This window comes from Ochotona princeps, chromosome 26, assembly GCF_030435755.1.
Source record: "Ochotona princeps isolate mOchPri1 chromosome 26, mOchPri1.hap1, whole genome shotgun sequence".
Taxonomy (NCBI): Eukaryota; Metazoa; Chordata; class Mammalia; order Lagomorpha; family Ochotonidae; genus Ochotona; species Ochotona princeps.
This window is the reverse complement of record NC_080857.1, coordinates 26300318-26325674: the sequence shown is the minus strand read 5'-3', so window position 1 is coordinate 26325674 and position 25357 is coordinate 26300318. Positions and strand designations below refer to the sequence as shown.

At 51.2% G+C, this 25357-nt stretch overlaps 1 protein-coding gene across 4 annotated transcripts in view; it reads left to right on the top strand.

The window, feature by feature from the left end:
• The window catches only part of SYNE2 (spectrin repeat containing nuclear envelope protein 2), a 324116-nt gene extending 303027 nt beyond the window's left edge, over positions 1-21089 (top strand). For 3 of the 4 annotated variants that reach the window (XM_058655531.1, XM_058655528.1, XM_058655530.1), the window contains 15 exons: positions 1302-1489; positions 2606-2756; positions 3618-3800; positions 5308-5445; positions 7631-7825; positions 9559-9841; positions 10374-10442; positions 11323-11462; positions 14206-14299; positions 14851-15053; positions 16617-16817; positions 17575-17703; positions 18802-18993; positions 20174-20254; positions 20756-21089. In XM_058655531.1, the coding sequence (XP_058511514.1) occupies positions 1302-1489; positions 2606-2756; positions 3618-3800; positions 5308-5445; positions 7631-7825; positions 9559-9841; positions 10374-10442; positions 11323-11462; positions 14206-14299; positions 14851-15053; positions 16617-16817; positions 17575-17703; positions 18802-18993; positions 20174-20254; positions 20756-21040 (2532 nt within the window). In that variant the 3' untranslated portion in view covers positions 21041-21089. The remainder of the gene's footprint in view (positions 1-1301; positions 1490-2605; positions 2757-3617; positions 3801-5307; positions 5446-7630; positions 7826-9558; positions 9842-10373; positions 10443-11322; positions 11463-14205; positions 14300-14850; positions 15054-16616; positions 16818-17574; positions 17704-18801; positions 18994-20173; positions 20255-20755) is intronic. The other variant, XM_058655529.1, reaches the window with a different exon arrangement.
• The last annotated feature ends 4268 nt before the right edge of the window (positions 21090-25357 follow it).

Sequence of the window (25357 nt, the reverse complement as noted above, 5' to 3'; positions counted from 1 at the left end):
GTAGCAGGCTTTTTTTTTAAAAAGCTTTTTTATTGGAAAGGCAGATAGATCCTCCGTCCACTGGCTCACTCTCCAAGTGGCCACAATGGCCAGAGCCGATGCAGATGCAGGGTCCCAAGGCTTTGGACCATCCGTTACTGCCTTCCCGGGCCACAAGCAGGGAGCTAGATGGCAAGGGGGACATCTGGGACATGAACCCGGTGCCCCTGTGGGATCCCAGCACATGCAAAGCAAGGATTTTAGCCACTAGGTTATTATGCTAGGCCCCCAGTCTAACTTTTAAGGTGGCCATTTGTTATGGCCTGCAGATGATGTAGTCAAAATCCAAATGGCCCTAGGCAGAACAAAAGGTCTCCACCTGTCCTGGAAGACGGTGGCAGCCACTGGCAGCTACGCTTGGGTTGGTCCCAGGGGACTTCAGTCTAGTGGCAGTGGCTTATTTAGAGACTATACAGTTCAGAAGTTGATATATTGTCAACTTTGATTTATAGAATATAGACTTGAACTTTGCTGTTCCACAGTGTAACCTGGACCGAAGGTGATGATGTGGCCTCGTGTCACTTATCACAGAAGCTGGATATTGCCCAAGTCAGTTCCTAAAGAGGTTTTTCCTTTTCTCACCCCCATGACCTTGCATTTTCATAAACGATCTTGTTTATGAAACAAGAACTGTTGTGTGGAGGGAACTGCATCCCCTCCACAGAACAAGATCCTGGAGACCCCTCTCCCACCTCCCGGAGCCACAGCCTCTGCTGGACCCCTTGAACTGGGGAGGTGGGGGTCCCACCCCAAGATTTCTTCCCTTGTAGCCCTAGAATCCTTCCTTATGTGGGGAAGATGTGGAGATTCCATGCAGCTGCACCTGCTGTGGTCATAGAGAAGCAAGCCCCATTGTGCTGTGACCCATGTGAGGTTAAAGCCTTCCCTGGCATGTACTTTTGTCCCTGCTGAGTGCAGCCAGTCCATTTCTAAAGACCTTAGGTCTGAAGTGGCAGCCACTGGGCTGGGCGGCATGAACCACAGCTACAAGGGTGTGGGTTCTGGGGCTCAGCGGTTCCGCCGACCATGTGTTCCCTGCCCTTCAGGGTTTAATTGCAGGAATTACAGGTATGTGTCGGATGCTGCTGGTACCAGAGCTGCACAGCAATGTGCCAAGCTCATTCTGAGGCACTGAAGCCGAGGTGGATATGCACGGCAGGACAGGCCGGAGGCGGTGATGGGGGAGGAGGAGAGTGGAGGCTGCGTTCGGGTAAGTTCCTCCCTGCACCCACGCCACCTCATGGATGCTGTTGTCATTACAGGATCTGCAGCGCGATATTGAGCAGCACAGCGCAGGGGTGGAGTCCGTGTTTAACATCTGCGATGTCCTGTTACATGACTCTGACGCCTGCGCCAATGAGACCGAGTGCGACTCCATCCAGCAGACCACCAGGAGCTTGGACAGGCGCTGGAGGAATATCTGCGCCATGTCCATGGAGCGGCGCATGAAGTATGAACCCAGTTCAACAGACTAATCCTCCACTTGCAAGAGCCAGCATCCCATGTGGGTGCTGGTTTGTGTCCCAGCTACTCCACTTCCCATCCAGCTGCCTGCTTGTAGCCTGGGAAAGCAGCAGAGGATGGTCCAAACCCTTGGGACCCTACACCTGTGTAGGAGACCCAGAAGAAGCTCCTGGCTTCTGATTTTAGGTTGGCTCATCTCTAGCTGTTGCAGCCATTTGGGGAGTGAACCAGTGACAGAAGATCTTTGTCTCTCCTCCTCTCTGTATGTCTGTCTTTCATATATATAATATATTTATTTGAAATATATATATATATGTGAACCCATTTGCCTCTGAGGCTCCTATGTAAAGTCTTTTATCTATTTCAAAACCAGAGAGACACAAGAGAGTTTCTGTCTGCTAGTTGACTCCCTACATGCCTGTGAGGGCTGGGGCAAAGCCAGAACCTGGGAACTCAATCCAGGCGTCCTACCTGGTGGCAGGAAACCAGTCACTTGGAGCCTGCCAGGGTCTGTATTAGCAGTCAGCTGGAGTTGGGAACTGGAACTGAGACTCAAACTCAGGGATTGCAGCTGGAAGTGGGTCTCTTCCCTGGCCTGCTAACCACTGGTCCAGAGGCCCGCCCCGCCCCTGCAGGTTTTAATTTTGGTCCGCCAAGCCTTGTGCACCCTCTGGCTTCCACGAGAGGATCTGTGTTCTCCAGGTACTAACAGGAGGCTCAGGAGGTGCGAGCCAGTGCCTCTTACAGGAATCAATCAAGAAGCACAGAATGGGGGCCGTGTCCTTGCCCAGCTCTGTAGTGACCCAGGCTGTCACGGGGGCTGGCCGCCACGCTGCTCTTTTCCCACTGGAAGGTGATGGCGGGGCAGAGGCAGCCAGAGACCCAGCGCTGAGGAACCTTGGCACCTGCGGATTTTATAAACTCTCCCCAGGTGCTGCCAGGAGGAGGAGGAGAGATACAGGGACATACACAACAGGAAGGGATAAGGAGGGATGAAGAGGGTTCCTCACTCGAAACGGGCACGTCAGTATGGGGGTGAGGGGTGGGAGCAGGTGCAGAGGGACCTGCGGGAGCCGGAGTCACGCTGCCTCCCTCCCGACAGGATTGAGGAGACATGGCGTCTGTGGCAGAAGTTCTCAGATGACTATTCCCGCTTCGAGGACTGGCTGCAGTCAGCCGAGAGGACGGCGGCCTGCCCCAACTCCTCCGAGGTGCTGTACACCAACGCCAAGGAAGAACTGAAGAGGTTTGAGGTAAACACGGGGCCCAGCCCAGCTCACCAGCTGCCAGCGTGCCAGCCTGCAAGGGCCCCCCTTCCTACGCTGGGCAGGTGCATGCTGAGCGCAGCCTGCCATGTGTGGCTCAGATGGCCGTGCAGGATGTAACCCCTGTGTGCCCCTGTGCTGCAGCAGACGTAAGAGCCTGCACTTCATTTTATTGATGTGTTTTCATTGTATTTGAAAGGCAGTGACAGGCCAGCATTGGGTAAATTAAACTGTTGCCAGATTGCTGGCATCCCATATGGGCACTAGTTCGAGTCCCAGCTGTTCCATTCCTGATCCAGCTCCCTGATAATGTGCCTGGGAATGCAACGAAAGATAGCCCAAGTATGTGGGTCCCTGTCCTCACTGAGGAGACCTGCGTGAAGATCCTGGCCCTTGGTTTTTGCCCTGGCCTAGCCCCAGCTGTTGTGGCCATTTCCGGAGTGAACCAACAGATAGCAGATCTCTCTTCATGTCTCCCTCTCTAACTCTCTCTTTTAAAGAAATCTTAAAGGAAAAGAAATGGCAGAGAGACGAAGGGAGCTCTGCCTTCCGTGGGTTCATTCCCCAGATGCCTCCAGTTAAGTCAGCACTGGGCAAGGTCACGGCCAGGAACTCCATCTGGGTCTCCCATGCACTCGAACCATCACCTGCCGCCTGCCAGGGTGTGCGTTAGCAGGAAGCTGGAATTGGAAGCAGAGCCAGAACTTGAGCCCAGCTCTATGGTTGGTTGTGCAAAGGAGGAAGCCGGTGCTCCGTTGCCTGTGCAGTTGGGCTGAACTACATGCAGCCGCACGTGGTTGAGGGAGGGGCAGGGCGTGGCAGTAACCCCTGCTTTCCCGTGTGCTGCAGGCCTTCCAGCGGCAGATCCACGAGAGGCTCACGCAGCTGGAGCTCATCAACAAGCAGTACCGGCGCCTGGCGCGGGAGAACCGAACGGACACGGCCAGCAAGCTGAAGCAGATGGTCCACGAGGGCAACCAGCGCTGGGACAACCTCCAGCGCCGGGTCACGGCCGTGCTGCGGCGGCTCCGGGTAATCGCACGCGTCCGTGGCCCTGGGGTGTTGTGCCAGTTTTCCCAGGAGGAGCGATAGATATGCCACGTGTGGTGGCTGGCAGATCTTGCAGAGCTGTAGAGATAAGGCTGGCTGCATGGCGGGCCTGAGCTCTCTGAACGTTTCTGCCACACTGAGCCAGCAGCTGGAGCTGCCAGCACCCAGCTTTCCCGAGAGGGATCTATGGGACCTGCGCTGCCAGGGCACACCTCTCTGTAGGGCATCTATCAGCCCCGGATACTGTGCACCTGACCACCCACAGCCCCGGCATTGCATCCCTGGGTCTGCCTCCAGCAAAGGCCTGGCTCTGCCCAGCCTCCTGCCGTACTGTGCCCTGCTGGCTCCTGCGCTGAGGCTGTAAGGCAAAAGATGCAGGCTGGGCACAGCAGCTCTGCTCCCAAGGGAGGGTTTGGTCTCAGAATGTAAATTTTCAGCTTCCCTTTCCCTTAATCCAGATGATAGGTTTAATCCAGGTACCTCTGTAGGCAGGGACCACAAGATGTGATTTTGTTTCTTAAAGGTTTATTTTATTTCTATTTGAAAGGAAGAGTTACACAGAGAGAGAGAGAGAGCTCCTATTTGCTGGTTCACTCCCCAAATGGCCACAAGAGATGGAGCTGAGGTTATCCTAAAACAGGAGCCAGAAGTCAGGAGCTTCTTGTGGGTCTCCCATGTGGGTGCAGGGTTCCCAAATAATTGGGCCATCCTCTACTGCTTTCCCAGGCTATTACCAGGGAGCTGGATGGGAAGTGGAGTGGCCGGGACTGTAGCCAGCACCCATATGGAATGCCAGTGCCTCAAGTGGAGGTTTAGCCTACTATGCCATGGTACTAACCCCTGTAAGATGTGATTTTAATTCCTGCTCCTGTTCTCGGGACAGAATGTGCTTGAAGCTATCCTAGGATGTAGAACCTGGGCTTTTAAACTTTTTACACTCTTTTCTAATGACCTTGGTAATTGCCTTGTATGCCTGCATCTCCTGCTGGTTTGAAGGACACCGGTCCAACCCTGCCCTTGGCACTGAATATGTTTCTCAGAGACTGCTGCCTACCACCAGGTGGTGGCCAGAGAGGCAGCCCCCATCGTGGGCCATAGATGCGCCTCTCTGGCAAAATGGGCGATGCACCTGTACAGGCCCAGGAGCCCTGGGCCAAGCTCAACTCTGAGCCGAACACTTTGCAACTTGAAGCTGCAGTCACTCCTCCTGCAGGGGGCGCCAAGGTGGAATTCAGCAGCAGCTGGAGCCTGGTTCCTCCAAGGATAGAAAAAAAAAAAAATCATTGTTTTAGGCTAGAGAATTGCAGACTCTCAAAAGCATAGAGGTCAAAGTCCACTGTGTCCTATGTTTGCTGGTGGAGAAGCTGGGACTCAGAGAGGCTGGGGGAACGTGTGTGTGTCACACAGCAAGGACTGGGCTTTTCTGCCGATCCATCTGAGCCCTCACTCTGCTCTCACAGCAAACAAGTGGTGTCTTCCGGTTTTGCAGCATTTCACCAACCAGAGGGAGGAATTTGAGGGGACCAGGGAGAGCATCCTGGTGTGGCTCACAGAGATGGATCTGCAGCTGACCAACGTGGAGCACTTCTCTGAGAGTGACGCAGATGACAAGATCCGCCAGCTCAACGTAAGGACCGCGTCCTTAGCTTCTCTAAGGATGCGCCGGGAGGGGTGGGTATCAGGTAGAGAGGTGAAGACGCTGCTTGGGATGCCCGCATCCCATGGCAGAATCCCCAGATGCAAGGCCCACCTGCCCTCTGGCCTCCAGCTTCCTGCCAACACACACTCCTGGCAGTAGCAGGTGGTGGGCTGGAGGGAGCCATGTGCAGACCCAGAAATGAGTTGCCAGCTTTAACCTGGCCCAGCCAAGGGAGTGAGCCAGTGGGTGGAAACATTGTTGTACACGCATGTTTCTTAGTAGCCACAGCTCACTCGCTCCCTCGCTCTCTCTCTCCCTCCCACCTCCTTGAAAATTAATAGGATTCTTACATAATTTTTTTAAAATACTCTTTAACAGAGGAGAGCTGCCAAGTGATCTTACCTGGTAGAAATTCTAGAACTCTTTTTAAAAGACTTATCTATTTTTTAATTTGAAAGGCAGAATCACAGAGAGACAGAGATCACTCAACTGCTGGTTCACTCCCTGGCTGGCCCCAAGGATCAAGGTTAGGCCAGTCCAAAGCCAGGAGCCTGGAACTTCTTCCAGGTTTCCCACATGGGTGCAGGGGCCCAAGTTCTTGACCATCCTCCGCTGCTTTCTCAAGCCATTAGCAGGGAGCTAGATGAGAAGTGGAGCAGCTGGGACTTGAACTGGCTCCAGTACAGGATGCCAGTGCCACAGGCAACAGTTGTACTCATTCAGTGCACCACAGTGCCAGCCCATAGTGTGACTTTTCAGTATTCACATCAGAGTAATTGACATATCTGCTACCTCAGACAGGTATCCAGTTTCTGTGTTGGAAACATTCACGATCCAATGTTTCCAAATGTTGAGTTAATTATGGTCAACCTTTAGAAATCATTTGTGCAATTTAGCTACCCCCCCCCCCATGTGCATTAACCATCCTTTCCACGTTACTGCTCCGCCACATGTAAGTGAAAACATGCAGTATTTGTCTTTTTGTTCTTGGTTTATTTCATTTAACGAAATGCATTCTGGTTCCATTCAAAGACTGAATAGTATTCCATTGGATATATATACACCCTATTTTTCTTTGTCCACTCATCCACCAATGGACTTTTGGGGGTTGTGCCTAGCGCTGTAATCAGTGTGCCTTGCAAGCTGTCTTCAGCATGCTCGCTGCTTTTAGATACATATCTAAAAGTCAGATAGCCGGATCCTATGACAGTTCTGTTTCCACTTTCTGAAGACCCTCCCTTTTGTTTTCTGTAGTGACTGTCCTAGCACACATGCCACCAACAGAGTGAGAGCTTAGTCTCTCTGCAGCCTGGCCGGCAGGTTCCTGCTTGTCCTTTTGATCACCATTCTTTCTTTGTCAAGATATTATCTTGTGGCTTCAATTTCCACTTCCCTGATAATGACGGACATAAAACGTTTTTAAAAAATAAATTTATTTTACTTGAAATAGAGGGAAACAGAGAAATCTTTTCTCCATTTTCATGGCCAGAGCTGGAGCAATATGAAGTTGGCAGCCAGGAGCTTCTTCCAAGTCTCCCATGTGTGTGCAGGGACCCAAGTGCTTAGCCTATCCCCTGCTGCTTTCCCAGACCACTGCATGGAGCTGGATCAGAGATGGAACAGCCAGGACATAAGCCAGTGCCCAAATGGGATGCCAAAACCCTAGGCAGAGGACTAGCTTGCTACATCACCATGTCAGCCCCTAGAATACTTTTCATATACTTCTACGCCCTTTGTGTGTCTTCTTTTGAGAAATGCTCCTTCAGGCATTTGCTGCTGTTAAAGTCAAATTGTTTTTTTAACCATTGATTTGAATTCCTGTGCTCACATTCCAATCCCTTGTTGGAGAAATAGTTCTCAAATGCTGTAGGTTCTTTCTTCAGCCTTGCAGTTACTTTTAGTCCAATGTAATCTCTCTTTTCAATTTTTACTCTTGTGTTGTTACCTGTGCTCTGGGGGAGTCTTAGCCGCATTTAAAAGAAAAACAAAAGGATTGTTCAGATGAGTTGCCTAAAGGGTTTCCCATTTGTCGTCTTCCAGTAGTTGGCAAAAGGTCAGGTCTTACACGGAAGGCTTTAATCGACGGATGTTTTTCCGTTTTTGTATTTTGTTTTTCTATTTGTTTCATCAGTGTGTCTTTCTCTAAGTCCTTTATCTCTCACGTTATAAATAGGGCTTCCAGCAGGAGATTACATTGAACACCAACAAGATCGACCAGCTCATCGTGTTTGGGGAGCAGCTAATTCAGAAGAGTGAGCCGCTCGATGCGGTGCTGATTGAAGACGAACTGGAGGAGCTGCACCGGTACTGTCAAGAAGTGTTCGGCAGAGTGTCCCGGTTCCACCAGCGGCTGACCTCCCATGCTCCCGTGAGTGGAATGCTGCCACAGAGGAATTCAGTTGATTGAGTATTCAAGAATTGGGGGTTTCATCTTGTAGAGATAAACTATGATTTAATTTTCAATTTAAAAAGAAGATGGCTAGGCCCCAATTTTTTTATTTCCACCTGTACCAATAAGGAGTTACACTTAGGTACAGATCTCCATGACCCAGTGGAAAGAATGGCATTTTTTGAAGGTTTGGCTCCACTGGTTTTCACTCTATCCCTCAGGACTGAGTTTTTCTGGCACATGTCAGTATCCCGAGATCTAGCTCATCATGCTCTGGGTTTTGATTGCACAAGTAGCTTAGGAACATAGGAAGTGTTTCAAAATACTTGCTTGAGGGGGCCCAATGCAGTGGCCTAAGGGCATCTAATATGGGTGCCAGTTTGTGTCCAACTGTTCCACTTCTGATCCAGCTCCCTGCTTATGGCCTTGGAAAGCAGCTGAACAGAAGTCCAGTACCCATGTGGGAGACCCAGAAGAAGCTTCTGGCTCCCAGGACCCAGCTTTGGACTGTTGCTGCCACTGGGGGAGAGAACCAGCAGATGGAAAAAATCTCTCTCCACCTTTCCCTCTCTCTGTAACTCTGACTTTCCAAGTAACTTAAAAATACTCATGGGAAATTAGAATTAAATGATTATTTTGATGCAAAAAAAAAACCTGCTGAAATCCATCCAACTTCTTTCATGATATGCATTCTTTAAAAAATTGTTTGATTTTTATTTCAAAGGTGGACATTTGGAGAGACAGATTTTCCAAATGCTGGTTATTTCTCCAAATGGCCAGAGCTGTACTAATTCAAACCTGAGAGCCAGGATCTTCTGGGTCTCCTACATGCGTACAGGATAGACCATCCTCTGCTGCTTTCCTAGGCCATCAACAGAGCCCTGGATTAGAAGTAGAGCAGCCAGGACATGATCCAGTGCCCTCATAGCATCCCTTGAGGGATGCACTTACAGAGCATTAGCCCGTGCCAGCCCATGATATATATTTTCCATGAACTCTTGGAAGGCCCATAATATGCGTGGATTTAAAAAATTTTTATACCAAGATCAGTTTATCTTTTAAGTACATTTTCCAGGACCTCTATGAAGCTGCTTCCTGTTTGCACTTGTATCTTGGTGTGTTTAACAGCATTAATATGTGTGCCTTTCTGCCATCTTGTTCCTCCTTTCAAAGTCTCAAGTGTGCCAGTCTCCAAGAGGAACTTGAGTATTCCCCTCGACTGAGGGACCTTCTGGGAAGTTCATGTGGAGTTAGGACCATTGCCTTTGTGTGCCGGTAGCATTCCTGACCACTGTCCATGATGATGATTTTCATTTTCGAAAGGCAGACATCTTCCATTTTCCAATTCACTCCCCAAATGCTGGGGGCTGGGCCAGGCCAGAGCCTGGAGCTCGGGAGATTTGCACCTTATGGGAAGCATGGACGGAGCATTTGAGATACTCCTGCTGCCTTCCAGGGTGCTCATTGGCAGGCAGCTGGTTTGGAAGTAGAAGCGCCAGGACCTGACCCCCTCAGACTCTGAGGTATGGGGTGTAGGCATTGCAAGTGGTGACTGAACCACCCTACCAGACGCCTGCCTCAAACGTGTTTCTTAGTTAAACTGCCATGAGAAGATTAATGGCAGCATTTCCAGAAACTGCTGGACATGCAGGCGTACTGCTGCTTCCGCCTGTGGTTCAGCCAATCTCTAAACACTGGATCCTCCTCTTCAGGGCTTAGAAGATGAAAAAGAGGCCTCAGAGACTGAAACAGACCTCGAAGACCCCCGAGAGATCCCCACGAACTCTTGGCACAAAAGAGGGGAGAACGAAGAGCCCTCACCTCCCCAGTCCCTCTGTCACCTGGTGCCCTTGGCTCCGGGGCACGAGCGGTCTGGCTGTGAGACCCCAGTCAGCGTGGACTCGATCCCTCTAGAATGGGACCACACAGGGGACGTAGGTGGCTCCTCATCTCACGAAGAGGAGGAGGAGGGTCCTTTCTACAGCGCGCTGTCAGGTAACATTTAGGTCCCCAGAGCCCTGGCAGTGGACCCGCATGACTGTGAGCGTGTGTGTGTGTGTGTGGGTGGATGGGTGGCACTCTGCCTACCTAGCCGGCTCCTGATGTCAAGGACTGCAGCCTGTGGCTGACCCAGACTTTGCAGCAGCCCACCTTCTTGACTTTTGACTGGATCCTATGACAGCGCAGAAGGAAGGAGAAGCCAGATTCACATTCGGGTATTAAGGGTGTCCACTGATGGCTCTCGCTGCTTGGGAACGCATCAGTGAGCCTTGAGGAACTTCTCAGAGCAGTAACAGCCTGAGTGTCCCTTCTGCGGATGTCCCCTCCCCACCACTGCCAAGCCCATCAGCAGGTGGTTGAGTGGAGGCTGGAATAACCTTTTTGGTCCTACAAAACCTTTCAATCAAACACACCTGGGGGTATTTTCTCCTTCCAGGAGACGGTGTTGCCACTGTGTTTAACCTGATCTTGGGCAGTTAATCCACGGGCACCACCAAGTGAGGAAAATGACATTGTTCTTTTTCAGATGTAGAAATCCCTGAAAATCCTGAGGCCTATCTTAAAATGACCACAAAAACTTTGCAAGCGTCTTCTGGTAGGCCCCTGCCCATGCATGTGTCTCAACATGGCAGCATCCTGTGGCGCACACCTGCATCCTAAACCTCGCTCCCATGTCCTGTCTGACCCCCGCCTTTCCGCGGACACCATGCGCCCCAGTTCCGGTGTCATGGTGTATTCACACTGCCGTACTCACCATACCTGCGTGCTCCCCATCAGCCTCGCACCCTGCCCAGCGCCCACCCTTAAGCCAAAGGGAATTTTCCATGGTTTTCTTTTTCTTTTTTTTTTTTGGTTCTCAGTTTGACTCCATCTAACGGGTGCCCTTTGGCATGGCCAAGCTTTCTTCATGGTGGCTTGGTTTGGTACAGGCTCCTCCTTTGGGTTGTCTCCATGCTGGCAGGTGGATGGGGTGGGAGGAGGACTGTAGCATTTGGCACAGAAGAAGAAATGATTCTATCCCTGATTTCCAGCCCTCTGCCCCATCCCCACCTCAGTGGTGCGAACAGCCCGCCACTTCCGCTTCCCAAGCCCTTTCCAACATTCACTCATCCTCTCGCTCCTGAGAGGCCTCTGGCCTCTTGGCCCCCAGACCTGCCCTTGCAGCCCAATAGCCTGACCCCAAGACCCCAGCTTCCAGCGCCACTCATCCCACAGCAAATCATCCATTGGTTGTGCTCCATCGTGAACCCGTCTAGCGAAGATGCCATGTTGCTCAGTTGCATGACTCTCATCTCATCTCCTCCTGGAACATACTGACATGTTGTTGCAAACCCGCATGCTTTGCAAGGAAAGCCGCAGAACTCGTCTTGACCCTGTAACCTGACACCATGTTACCCATGACCTTACTGATGTCACTAAAGATGCTTCCCTGTGGTGACAGAGAACGCAGCGTCATTTGCCACTCTTCGTTGCAGGTAAATCCATGTCTGAGGGCCACGCGTGGCATGTTCCGGAGAGCCCACCCTGTCCTAAGCCTCGCTACGAACAGATGGAAGGTGATACCAGTGGACAGCCCATCCCTACAGATTCCAGCACCCCTTATAAACCGACCTGTGTAAGTTCAGATCCCCCTATGAATGCAACCCAAGCATGTGGCGAATAGTGAGAAACTTAGGAAGATATTTTGGTGGTAACTCGCATCTTGCTGTGTGCTTGGGTATGGTTTCCCATGGTGCGATGTCTACACTGTTAGATTTAGAGAGCTGTTGGTTCCAAGTCCTAACCATCCTTGTGCATGTTCATGTGATACAATGATAGTCATTTCTTTTTAAAAGATTTTTATTGATTTTTGGAAAGTTAGATCTACAGAGAGGAGGAAAGATCTTCCATCCACTGGTACACTCCCTAAGTGGCCCCAATGGCCAGAGATAAGCCTATCCGAAGCCAGAAGGTCTCCTACATGGGTGCAGATCTCCCACGCAGGTGCAGGATCCCAAGGCTTTGGCCATTCCCCACTGCTTTCCCAGGCCACAAGAAGGGAGCTGGATAGGAAGGAGGGGGTGCAGCTGGGACACGAACTGCTCCCCATATGGGATCCTGGTACATGCAAGGGGAAGATTTTAGCCACTAGGCTATAGTGCTGGGCCCACAGTAGTCATTTCTGTTGAGTCAGTCATCTAGGCAACAAATGGTAGCTCTCCTGAACTGCTGCTGAACTCCCCACCTTTGTCCTTTTACCTTTGACCAGCATTCCTATTCCAGAAATTACAGCTTCGTATTCAAATTTGACTCTGTTGGTGGTGGACATGGTGTTTGCCTCCTAGCCATGCCAATAAACTGCCTTGGGGCTCTGAACACCACGCGTCATACAAGGACAGACCTAGCTCATGTGATTATTGGGAGGGGCACCAGGGCACCATGGCACTTCCAAAAGGTTGTGGGAAGTGAGGCCAAAAGATTATTTTGGTGCAAATGTATTTTTTTTCAATCCATGCTCTTCAAAGTTAGTGTGAAATGTGTATTAGAGAAAAACCTACAAGTGGGTTTCAAAAACCATTTGGCACCCAAATGAAGTTACCGTTCCCTCGTCAAGGTACTTGAGGAAGTACGCTGATGTCAGGTCGAGAAAGGCCCCTGGAAGACGTGGTGGTCACTGTTAATTCGTGTTGCTGTATTGGTTTGTTGTTACTGTGACAATGACTGTCCTTTCTTAGCCTTGTCTTCCTTGAGTGACACAAGTTCTTGGTCTGCTCTGACAGGCAGCAGCTGGATGGCATGGCCCAGGGCTCCATGTGGGCTCTGGCTCATCCCCAGAACACAGTCACGAGAGAGCAGAAACTCACGTGTCACCTTTTAGTGCCAACTTTAGAGAAACCAATAGCTTTTGCTATATTGCTAAAAATTCTGCCTTTACATGGTCAAATCCACTTTGGAAGTGCTTACTTAGCAAGCACTTGTCATTTCTAATATGTCCTTCACTCCAGGGCACAAAATAAGATTGGGGGCTGGAGAGCTGACCACTGGGTGCCATCCAGAGCCCGTGTGGCTTGGCTGCCCTAGGTAGTCCCCTTGTGACCCTCACCTGGCCAGTTCCAAAACTTTGTCTTCTCACTGTGTCTGCAGCTAGGAATGTCAAAGCCTGCAGGATAGTGTTTCCATTCATGCAATCATGAACACAGCTGAAGCAAGCATGGCTTTAAAAACAAATACATTTGGGTCCGGCAGCGTGGCCTAGCGGCTAAAGTCCTCGCCTTGAAAGCCCCGGGATCCCATATGGGCGCCGGTTCTAATCCCGGCAGCTCCACTTCCCATCCAGCTCCCTGCTTGTGGCCTGGGAAAGCAGTCAAGGACGGCCCAAAGCTTTGGGACCCTGCACCCGTGTGGGAGACCCGGAAGAGGTTCCTGGTCCCGGCTTCGGATTGGCGCGTACCGGCCTGTTGCAGCTCACTTGGGGAGTGAATCATCGAACAGAAGATCTTCCTCTCTGTCTCTCCTCCTCTCTGTATATCCAGCTTTCCAATAACAACAAAATCTTTAAGAAAAAAAACAAAAACAAATCCTTTTAGTTGAAAACTAGAGTTGCAGATAGAGGGGAAGCGAGAGATGAGAGGTCTTCCATCTGCAGGTTCCCTCCCCAAATTGTCACAACAGCCAGAACTGGGCCAGGCCCAAGTCAAGAGCCAGGAGCCTCATCTGGGTGTCTCCCACATGAATCCAGGGGCCCAAGCATTTGGCCCATCTCCCGCTGCTTCCCCAGGCACATGAGCAGGAAGCTGGATCGGAAGTGCAACAGTGGGGTCTTCAGTGCCACCCATATGGGATGCCAGCACCACAAGCAGTATTTTTACTTGCCTGAAACCATAGTGCCAGTCTGAAAGCATGGCTTTTCTAAAAGGAAAACATTTATTTTGGGAAAGACCTGAAATAACAGCCCAGTCAGCTCTGTGATAACACAGTGTGTGCAGTGAAAGATAAAATACTTGGCAATGAATGATCCTAGGAGATGGATTTGACCTGGTGATCACACCGACTAGCTCTATAGAGACCTGGGGAAGAACCCAGATTATCTCAAGCACTGTGATGATCGCTGCAACTCTGTTGGTGTCATTCAGATGAGGTGTTGCAGTGTACACGTGCCAACAGGTGCCCTAGTCCCATCGCAGGTGGCCCCGGCTGAGGCCTTCACTTCTGCCAACAGCCCTGCTCCCACAACGTGAAATATCTTGAGGGCACCAGCAGTTACCCTTCCAACAATGGGTCCCCAGATCCTTTTTCCTTGCTGGTTAACATGAACCTAGCTGGTACTCAGTTAACTCTGACAATTTATAAATAGTAAATTTAAAATTGGCTCCTTCTAGGTAAAGCCGCTGTTACGTCCAGGTGCTGACGGGGGTAAGGAAGTCGCAACTGTCTTGAATGGCAGCCCCCAACAGGAGGACACGGGGATGTCAGGTACTGCCGACCTAGCCGTCAGTGTGAGAGGCAGAGTGTGGTGGGACTTAGGCTTAGTTGGGCTTTTACCCAGTCACCACTCAGCAGAATAGTTGGGTACTGACCAACTTTATGGAAACTTTATAGAAACTGCTGAATGGTACCCAACTACAGCAAATAGTACGTCCAAATCAAATGATGTGTTTATGAAAAACTTCCTATGCCTTAAATGCCAGTTTACAAACAGTTAAACACTGAGGCTCCTACAGTGAAGCCCATGTTTAATGTCAGACCGGGAAGAGGATCCAAGAACGGACTTGGGTGTCTGCTGGTCAGGCCTATTGGGCAATTACACAGCCACACCGGAAGACCAGAGCAGAGTCCCCACCAGCAGTGTGGACTGAACTGCTGGACCTGAGACCACAGCACATCCTGGCAATCCATGGGGTTTCCCACCCTCCACTCCCCAAGCCCAGAGCCTGCTGAAGGCTTTCATCCAGCTGGCCCCCAGTTAGAGGCCTAGAAATCTGCATTCTTACTTTTCCTTTGACTGGTAGCTGTTTGTCCCCCAGGTGCCTTTGACAGATGGGAGCTTATCCAAACCCAGGAGCTGCACAGCAAACTCAGAAGGAAGCAGAGCTTGCAGCAGCTGAACACAAACATCCGTGACATCACCACATGGCTGGCAAACACCGAAGCGGAGGTGGCCTCACTGAAGACAGCCAAACCTCCCTCCGACCTCCAGGAAATGGGGCTGCGAGTGCAGAAACTGCAGGTAAGTCGGACGAATGAGGGCGTGTGAAGGGACCACCAGGCTGCACAGCAAACAGGTGGCACCTTGCAGGTAGCGTGTGGGATGTCGGTGTCTCTTCCATTTCCCTTCTGTCACTGGCAAGCACACAGTTGCAGATTTTATCTTCCTAATAACCCTGCAACCCAGAGCAGCCCTAGGACAGTGCTCAGATCCTCATGGCTGGGATCACAGGGTCACAAAGACACCTGCAACCACAAGCAACAGCTGTAGGCCAGACTAGTGGTACAGCCTTCCTTGGAAGGGTTGAGATTGCCTTAACCTGACCTGGTCACCCACATGCGTAATCAGTACAGGCTCCTCTGGCATTGCCCAGGAGGTAGGGCCTGGCCATGTGAGCTCTGTACTCCAGTGGGGACCCTGGGTGTGGGCCTGAGCTCCAGGGAGTCAGAGCAGGTGTCCTGGGGTATCAGTCATTGCTTATACTTACGGTTTTATGAGGGTACTTCAAAACATTTGGGAAAACAATCTAATTTGGGTGCAGAAAAACTTTTAGATCCATGCACATGAGAGGTCTTCAGAAAGCTTATGGACAGTCCCAGCATGTGTCTGCACAGAGTGGAGATGCTGGTTAAGGCGGCTCTGTCCCATACTGGATGACCTGGGTTGGGTCCCTCCCTAGTTCTGGCTCCCTGCTCCAGCCTCCAGCTCACACAGACCCTGGGAGGCAGCAACGGATGGCTCTAATAACTGGGTTCTTGCCAGGCATGACAGCAAGCCAGATTCAGTGCCTGAATGTGTTTGGGGAATGAGCCAAGGAAAAAGAGCTTTTTCTGCCTCTCTGATGAACATTTTATTGCAAGATTTATTTATTTGAAAGACAGAGTTAGAGAGCTTCCATCTGCTGATTAACTTCCCAAATGGCCACAACAGCCAGCGCTGGAGCCGGTCCAGAGCCGGAAACTTCTTTCAGGTCTCCCACAAGGGCACAGGTGCCTAAGCACTTAGGCCATCTGTTGCTGCTTTCCCAGATGTATTAGCAGAGTGGGATCAGAAGTGAAGCAGCCAGGACTCAAACCAGTGCCCCTATGGAATGCTGGTATTGCATGCAGTTGCTTTTCCTACTGCACGGCCCCCTCTTTGAAAAATTTAATGAAGAATTCATGGAAAATGCATATCACAGTGTCTAGGTTTGAAAATGTTTTTACATCAAAACTTGCCTAGAGAAAGATGCAAAATAAATATGCCTACTTCATCAGCAAAGCTTTTAATCTGCTCCAGAAGTATTAGTAAGCCGGTCACAGAGGGACTATGGAGGTGAGCAGTCCTTTCCATGCCTCTGGCCCAGCGACCAGCCAACAGGCAGGCCTCTGCTTCTGGGACCCGCTGGCCAAGTACACGGCCCTTGTAAAGCAGCTCCCAGCACCTGACGCTTCCCAGCCAGTCACAGGCAAGCAAGGTCACTCCGGTTTCTGTGGGGCATAGCTTGGAAAAGAGGGTGGCCGATCCACTGCCTGCTGAGGTTTGAAAAGCGGCCCGCCTGTCTGCATACAGCATGCCTGACCCAATCTTTTCCCTCTGGACTAGGAAATAATCAAGGCCTTTGACACCTACAAGGCATTGCTGGGCTCGGCGCACACGAGCAGCAAGGACTGTCTGTCCGGTGAGAGCGCCGAGGTGGTGGAGCTCCGGAGCCGACTCCAGCAGCTGAGCGTGCGCTGGGAGGAGGCCCAGGGCGCCGTGGACAGCTGGCGTGCGGGCTTAAGGCAGTCGCTCATGCAGTGCCAGGTATGCTGACTCAGCGCCCAGCCCCCTCCCCCGCAGCACCCCAGGTCCAGTCCCCAGTGGCAGCCAGGCCAGAAGCAGGGAGAATTTTGGCCTGTGTTAGGAAGCAGACCGGCTTTGCCATGTGTTTGGCAAAGAGACTTCCTGTAGTCCCGCCCCTCCCCTCATCAACCCAGGCCGGACGCCTGCCCAGGCCCACACCCCTGCTGGAGTCGGCCTCAGTGAGTGCCCCAGTGATGCCCAGTCTCTCGGCCCTTCTGCCAGTCACTAAGTGGACCTGGCTCCAGAACACAGGAACACTTGAACCTGCTCTCAGCTGGGGGACCTGCTTTGTTACTGCAAATCACATCACTGAACCTCCGAGACCTCCCTTTTCTCATCCAGAGAATAAGAATCGTTTTAGTGCCCACCTCCCTGCTGCTTTTTAGGACTGGAGGCTGTAGTCTTACCCCATTTCCTGCCCAATGTGAAAGTGCTCGTCAGCTCTGGCCCCAGCCCGCCAGGTCAGGCTGGCTGCCACAGCCCTGAGTCCCCACGAAGTGCTCTTGGCACTTTCTCCCAGTGCCCCACGAGACCATGCCGAGCCTGCTTGCCCCACTCCCCGCACCCCTGCTCCTGTGCTAGGCCCCTTGGTATTCACTCATGGAGACAAGGACCCTGACTGCAGCAGGGTGGGGGGGTCAGGAACAAGCTGCTTTCCCAGCATGCCCTCAGCCAGGGTCCTCACCAAGGTTGACGCCGCTGCATGTTGCGTGTGCAGGATTTCCACCAGCTGAGTCACCGCTTGCTGCTGTGGCTGGCCAGCGCTGAGCACCGGAGGCAGAGGGCCCATGTCGCCGACCCCGAGGCCGACCCCCAGGTTCTCCTGGAGTGTCAGAAAGAGCTCAAGGTGAGTACTTCACCAGGGCCCTGTCCTGGCCCCAGCCTCTGCCCCAGCGGCTCCGAGGGCAGACTGGACTTGGACGTTTGTGGCCAGTGTTGGGGAATGTCTCGTGTGCTGCTTGGCTCAGCTATGACGGCCGGGGACTGCACTGGCCGGAGATCTCCTTTTCAGCAATGTTGTGCATCAAGCGTTAAGTGTGTTCTAAGTGGCCGGGCTTCTGCACATGCCTAGGCAGTCCCACCTAGCATTTCTGAGTGACAGTGACGTTTGTCACTTTAGCTCTGGAAGCCATTGTGCTTCAGGAGCGTAAGCCCTGGGAATTGGGGACATAGCCGCTTGTGTCTGCCACTGGAAAACAAGTGTTTTCCCTTGCGAATTACTGCTCACTCAGGGGCAGTTCTGCAACTGGGACAGACCTCTCTCTCCATTGTAGGAGAAGTTGTCTTGGAGGACAGTTGTAGCTTCATGTTTGCTTCACTTGCAAACCAGGCTGCCACCTGCATCGTTTCTGTACTCAAGGTGCCTTTGTTTTGAGTGAGGTTTAACTTTTAAGAAATAGCCATAATAAGTTTAAAATACGTAATGTACTTTTGTGCCCCCTATGAAGCCACAGGGTCAGATGGAACTTTCAACAGTGGAAATGTTCTGAATTGGCACCTACCGTGACAACCAGCCCAGCTCAGCCACAGTAGCCACCAACCAGCTTCCTATGGCTCCTGGGGCTGAAACTGAATTTTTAATTTTACTTAAACAGCCACACACGTCCCATGTTGGACCGTGAGCAAGATAAACACTTCACAGTTTGAGCCGATGCAGACATTAGCACATCTGTGTTTCTGTTAATCCAGACTTGGTCACAGATGAGGGCCAGATCTTCCCACACCAGCCCCCTCACTTCTCTCTAATGAAACAGAATGAAAAACAGGGCTGAGGCAACACCTACTTGCTGCCTAAACAAGCTAAGCCAGAAGACACAGTACAAGAAAGAGGATTCTGGAGTTGAGCACAACCGCCTCAATCATTCCAGAAGTTTCCAGAGAAAGCCTCTGCTGGCCACACTAGATTCCCTCTGGACAAGAGTTTCACACTGTGTTCCATTTTCAGCAACTGGAGGAGGAGCTGCTGGACCACCAGCCGCAGGTGAACTCCCTACGGGAGATTGCCAGCAGCCTTCTTGCCAAGGGGTCCGGAGACGACTACATCGAGGCTGAGGAGAAGGTGCACGTCATTGAGAAGAAACTAAAGCAGTTACTGGAGCAGGTGGCCCAAGACCTGATGTCCTTGCAGGGAAACCCGGTGAGTTCAGTGGCTCTTGCAGGCCACTGTGTCACAGATGTCCCAGGACAGCATCGTGGTGGCCTCAGCATGGGTGGTGGTCCGGGTAGGCTAAGGTCATGACCCTTCCTAAAAAGCCGTGTTCTTGGCACACCCCAGGTAGCCAGGGCTGAGCCAAGAGCCTGGAACTCATTCTGTCTCCCCAAAGGGGTGGCGGGGACGCAAGTACATAAACCCCAACGTAAAACAAATGGGCCAAGCATGTGGCCTAACCAAGACTTGGGGCGGTCTCTCCCCCCACCCCATTCCAGGGTCTGTAATTACAAGCATCCTTCAGAAAGCTTGTGGGAAAACAAAAGACAAGTTGAGGGGTGAACATTTAATGCAACACTTAAAACACTGCCTGGGGCACCTGCATCCCTCCTTGAAGTAATAGGTTCGACCCCAACTCCAGCTTCCCGATTAGTGCCCTGGGAGGCGGCAGGCGACAGCTCAAACAGCTAGCACCTTGCTGTGCCCTTGCAAAACCCAGACTGAGTTCCCAGCTCCAGGACACCTCTGTCTCAAAGTTTATTTTGGCAAAGTGACAGCCACGTGCAGTTTTTTTCATCAAATGCAATTTCCATGAACTTTGTAAGAAGCTTCATGTACATGGATTTCAGAATGTTTCTACACCAAAACGAACTTACTTTTGGGAGAGTGAGACACACAGGGAAATCTTCCATCTGCTGCTTCCACCCCACTGATGGCCTCAATGGCCAGAGCAGGGTTGCAGGTGCCCAAGGCCTCGGGCCATCCTCCACTGCTTTTCCATGTGTGTGAGACTGGCGCGGAAGCAGAGCAGCCGGGATATGAACTGGCACCCATCTGGGCTGCTGGCTTTACCCACTGTCACAGTGCTGGCCCCGCCACACACTTCTCCTCTTTGCCACCTAAAAGTGGGTGATGGCACTCGCGAGATGGTGACCTGTGCTGCACTCATTGCCCACAGAACCAGCCTCTGGCTCCCCCTTGCTGCTGCTGGACTCAGTCTCCCCACAATGTGCCACGGGCTCCAGCTGCCCGGGCCGACCTCGCCTCTATTCAAGTAGGGGGAGGGGAAGAGCCATAGAGAAAGGCTGAAGCTGGTCCCTGGATTCCTGTAGGAAGTACATTTCTGTGCTTCCTCACCCTGAATGGAACCTTGCTGTGTGCATTTCAGAACCCAGATGCACCCCTGCCTGCCTCGGACGAGGCGAGCCAGCGGCCTTCAGCAGCAGCCGGGCCAGCTCCCCAGGTGAAGGTAAGGGCCCCTTCCTACTGGGACAGCCTCACTGGCTGGCAAAAGCTCTGGAGACAACGTTAGGCATGTCTTGGCAGCAGCGCACATCTGCCTGAACCAAGGAATATAAACTCTTGACAGCTGATGTCTGCAAGACCCAGCCCACGGGCCGTGCTGGTACACGCCTCTACTGTGGCGCGCTGGTGCTGCTTAGTTACCGAGGTGCCAGGTTTCTCCTTGAAACTCAGATCACCCCACTGGCAAGGAAAAATCTCAGTTGATGACTCTCCCAATGCCCACAGGGGTTCATCTCTGAGTTTGAGTTTGGCAGGAAGAAGGTATGTTAAGGAACTTGAAAAAGTTAACAGTTTTTTTAAAAAAAATGCTATACTTGCATTCCATAATAGATTTATCTTTGAATTCAATTTCCCACAAATTCAGCTTCGTTTGTGTGATTTAAGGAAGGACAGTTTTTTGTGGATGGCACTAAAGTGACACTAACTGGCCCCCTCTATCCCGCAGGTGGGAGTGGAGGGGACGGCGAGAAGTCGGAGGCAGGCAGAGAGCAGGACGCCAGGCCCCGCGCCGGACCCCACGCCAGACCCCAGCAGCTCCCGGCCCCAGCGCTCCTTCGTCTCCCGGGTGCTGAGGGCCGCACTGCCCCTCCAGCTGCTGCTGCTCCTGCTCCTGCTGCTCGCCTGCCTGCTGCCCTCCTCCGAGGAGGACTACAGCTGCACCCAGGCCAACAACTTCGCCCGCTCCTTCTACCCCATGCTGCGGTACACCAACGGGCCACCACCTACCTAGGAGAGGAGGCCGGGGACCCTGCTGGGACACACACAACCAACCCGTCTGTCCCCCTGGGGATCTGGCTTGTGGCCCTTAAAGGCAGTCTGTGACTCACTCCTAGCATTGGCAAGGCACAGAGAGACCTGCTGCGTATGCCTCCTACTGGCCTTGTCTAGAGCGGGCAGCCAGTGTGGGGCTGCTTCCAAGTGGACTTCCTCCATGCTGGCCCCAGGCCTTCTAGAAGGGGCGGTTTCCTGAAGAGCCAAGTATGTTGAGAATTCTAATTTCTTTGTCAAACAGCATTATTGCGGCGATTACAGTTGATGAGCAGTGATGCGCACATCTATCTCCTAGCAACAAGCCAGCTTCAAAACTCCCAAAAACTCCCGTGCACCCTAGCCAGTGGATCAAAAACAATCATTTTAAATGCTGAGAATCAACTGTCCTCCAGTCGGCAAGCCGCTCTGAGCTACAGGTTACAAGCCAAAATGTTCTGTTCGGTCCCTAGACGACCTGCTCTTTTGTACTGCTTTAGTTTTTTTTAAAAAAAAATTGTTGCATGGATATGGTTATTTGTGCATATTTTTTAACAATGCCAAATCTGTATGAATAATGTAAACTTTGATTTTTTTTAAAGTCAAATTTTTAGCTTGAGCTTTTACTAATGTACAGTAAATGCCAAACTACAGACTTGATAGGGATGTTTTTGTAAGTTATAATTTTATAAGACTTTTCACATTTCAAGAGATGCTTCAAGTTTGGTTTCACTGTTTGCCCATGGGGATTGGTACTGAAACCTCAGGCTGTGGTATGTACAAGTCAGATGTTTCTCATTAAACAAAATTAGACTTCTTGTACTGGACTGTATTACAAAGCAGTACTTTCACAGAACCAATAGGCGGTCGTGGCCACTGTCCACTGAGTTTTCCATTTCACTTACTTGTCTGGAAGCAGGAGTGTTAGACACCTGTAAACCACCCCACGAGGGCAGCACGGAAGGCAACACAGGGTGTGTGGCAGGGTGGTGATCCCAGCTGTTTCTGTCCAAGCTCTCTCCAGAGCAAACTGCAAGATAAGAGTTTTGACTTGGGCATATATATTTGTACACATGATGAACTATCCTTATGAGAATGGAACCCAAGTCTAAACACAGGTTTCATCCCTTTCATATAATATATAAAACCTTGAAATCCATGTAGTTGCTCATAAAAGATTTTGCATGAGCTTTTTGAAGATTCTATTATGCGGGGGTTTCGAAGATCAAGATTATTATTTAAAGGTTATTCATTTGATAGGGGTATCATGGTGTAGCAGGTAGAGCTGCTGCCTGTAACACTGGCATCCCATATGGGTACCAGTGTTGTGTCCTGGCTACTCCACTTCCTACCCAGCTCCCTGTTAATTGCCTGGGAAAAGCAGTAGAGGATGGCTCAAGTGTTGGGGCCTCTGCACCCACATGGGAGACCTGGAAGAATTCCGGGCTCCTGGCTTCTGCCTAGCCCAGCACTAGCTGTTGCAGCATTTGGGGAGTGAACCAGCAGATGGGACATTTCTGTCTCCCTCTTTCAAAAAATTATTTTCAAAGTCAGAGCTATAGAATACGTAGAGGCATAGAGAGAGGTCCTCTGTCTACTGATTCACTCCCCAAATGACCACAACAGCCAGTGCTGGGCCAGAACAAAGACAAGAGCTTTCGGGTCTCCTGCTTGGGTGGCAGAGCCCAAACACTTGGATCATCTTCCGTTGCTGTTCCCCAAGCCAGTAACAGGGAGCTGGAGTGAAGTGGAGCAGCTGGCACATGAACCAGCGCCCATAACGGCTGCCAGCACCGCAGGTGATTAACCCATTATGCCACAATACCAAACCCAACTTCAAAACTTTTTGTACCAAACTATTTTTAATAATTTTGTGCCCAAAACAAATTTTTGTGCCCCAAATTCTTCACTTGTGGCATGATACATATGTTCAAAAACCTTTCAGATTTCACAGCATTTTAGGTTTTTGGAAATGGGAGACCAGACCTATGACAGGCACTCGGGTGTCTAACAGATGGTAAGGGTGAAGGTAGGGCCATCTACTTTCCACCTTCCTAGAGAGAAGCATTCGCGTTTACCCCTCAGGGGTGAGGCACAAGATGCCTGCAGTTAACCAGCAACTTCCTGTGAAGAGAGAGTCTGAAAAAAAAAGCTGTCTTCAGTTTACCTTTAGTGTTTAGGTGTTAGAAATGGCCAAGTAACCTCAAAGCATCTTAACTCACAATTCATCTTTTTCTTTTTCCGCTGATCACAATAATCCCAAAGGAAATCAAGTGGAAGTGATCAACTTTTAGTTGTTTTGAGGGTCCCTGCTGCACTGGAGCCCTGAAACAAGAAAGTCCCCCTCTGCCACTCAGACTTCAAGAGCAGAACATGACATTAAAACTTCTGGCTCAAAAATGTTTTAAGACCCATATATAAGTTTTTCATGAAGTTCATGGAAAATGCATTCGATGAAAAACTACACGTAGACATTTAAAACGTTCTTCACCCCAAAGTACCTTGTCATCTCACTTCTCCGTGAACTTGTCGAAGTCCCCCGCCGTCTTCCTTTCCCGAAGAAGGGAGGGTGGCAAGCTTGGGCGTGTTGGCCTTGAAGCAGGGACCCCAGGCAGGCACAGGAGACACCTGCACACACAGGCTCCCACTCCCTCAGTGGGAGTTTCTCCGACACCATCAAGTCCTGCAAGGGCTCAGCGAGCCCAGCTGGAACAAACCCCAGACTCACTGCCCAGCCAAATGCTGGTCCTTTCTCACACTCCCAACACACACATCTTTTAAACCAAAGGTGGGAAAAGTACTTTATTTATGTCATATTAGACTCTGCAGCAGTTCTGTAAACATTAAAGGGACACAGATGGGGCAAAGTGCTACCTGCCGGGACGAAAAACACAGCTGGTGTCTGCTTCTCCACAGCAGACTCATTTCCTAAAAGGCCACAGTGAAAGCCTGTACACGGCGGTCAACACGTTAGCCAGACAGTACAGTGAGCATGTGCGAAAAGGACAGGCGACAGGCAACCACCAGGCACTCAGGTACACTGGGACTGACAGCCATGCCACTGGCACTGCCAACCCAGAAAACTAACTGCAACAACAATGATCTGTTAACAGAATCCATTCTGGGCCAGTGTCCCTGAACCTTTGCTCATCAAGTAACAGTGGCCACCCACATGAGTAAGATTCTTGAGATTAAAAACAAAAATCAGGGCCCGGCGGTGTGGCCTAGCGGCTAGAGTCCTCACCTTGAACGCCCCGGGATCCCATATGGGCACCGGTTCTAATCCCGGAAGCTCCACTTCCCATCCAGCTCCCTGCTTGTGGCCTGGGAAAGCAGTCAAGGACGGCCCAATGCATTGGGACACTGCACCCATGTGGGAGACCCGGAAGAGGTTCCTGGGTCCTGGTTCCCGGCCCGTTGCGGCTCACTTGGGGAGTGAATCATAGGACGGAAGATCTTCCTCTCTGTCTCTCCTCCTCTCTGTATATCTGGCTTTGTAATAAAATAGATAAATCTTTAAAAAAAATCAGATGCCAGATTTCAATAAAAGGGTGAGAAGATGATCACTGTATCACAGAGATGATGCAAACCTTAGAGCTGCCACTGGGCCTAAATTCCAGTGGCTCTGAGAGCTGTAATCCATGACACGCATCTCAGAGCAGCCTAGCACACTCCACCAAAGAGCAGCATTATTGAAAAGATGCAGGAGTTTCACATGGCTAAGTTTGCAAGGAAGCCAATGCACGTAGGATAGTAGTAGCAGGTGGTAACAAATGGGACACACCCACTGGGTCACTGGCCCAGATGGGAACACACAGCACTACAACCCGTCTTCTCCCGTCATTGGTGCTGCTCTGTCAGGGTCCACGCAGACCTTACTGAGGCCGAGAAGGCGGCAGTCACAAACCTCTCACCGTTACACCGAGGCCAGTCAGAGAGCCGATCACACAGAATCAAGCTGCAGCAGGGACAGTGCTGCTGGCCAGGCAGGCAGAAGACAAGCCCCCGCCTCCAGGTCCCCTTGGCCATTGTGGCTTACAAACCCAAGCAGTGCCCTTTGCAATTCTGGGCTTTCATCTACACATGCATGAAAGATGGAACTGAACTTCACCATTCAAGGTTGATGAGCTGTTATTGTGCCTGCACGTAGTCCCCTGGGTAGACACAGCTGCCACACATGTTGGGTCATCTGTGATGGAGGCTGCAGGGTAAGCCTGTTTTCCTCCGCTAACTTTTGAGTGAGTTGCACTGCATGGACACTTCCCACCCATGTTGAGCAACTCTGCTGGGACTGTCCTGA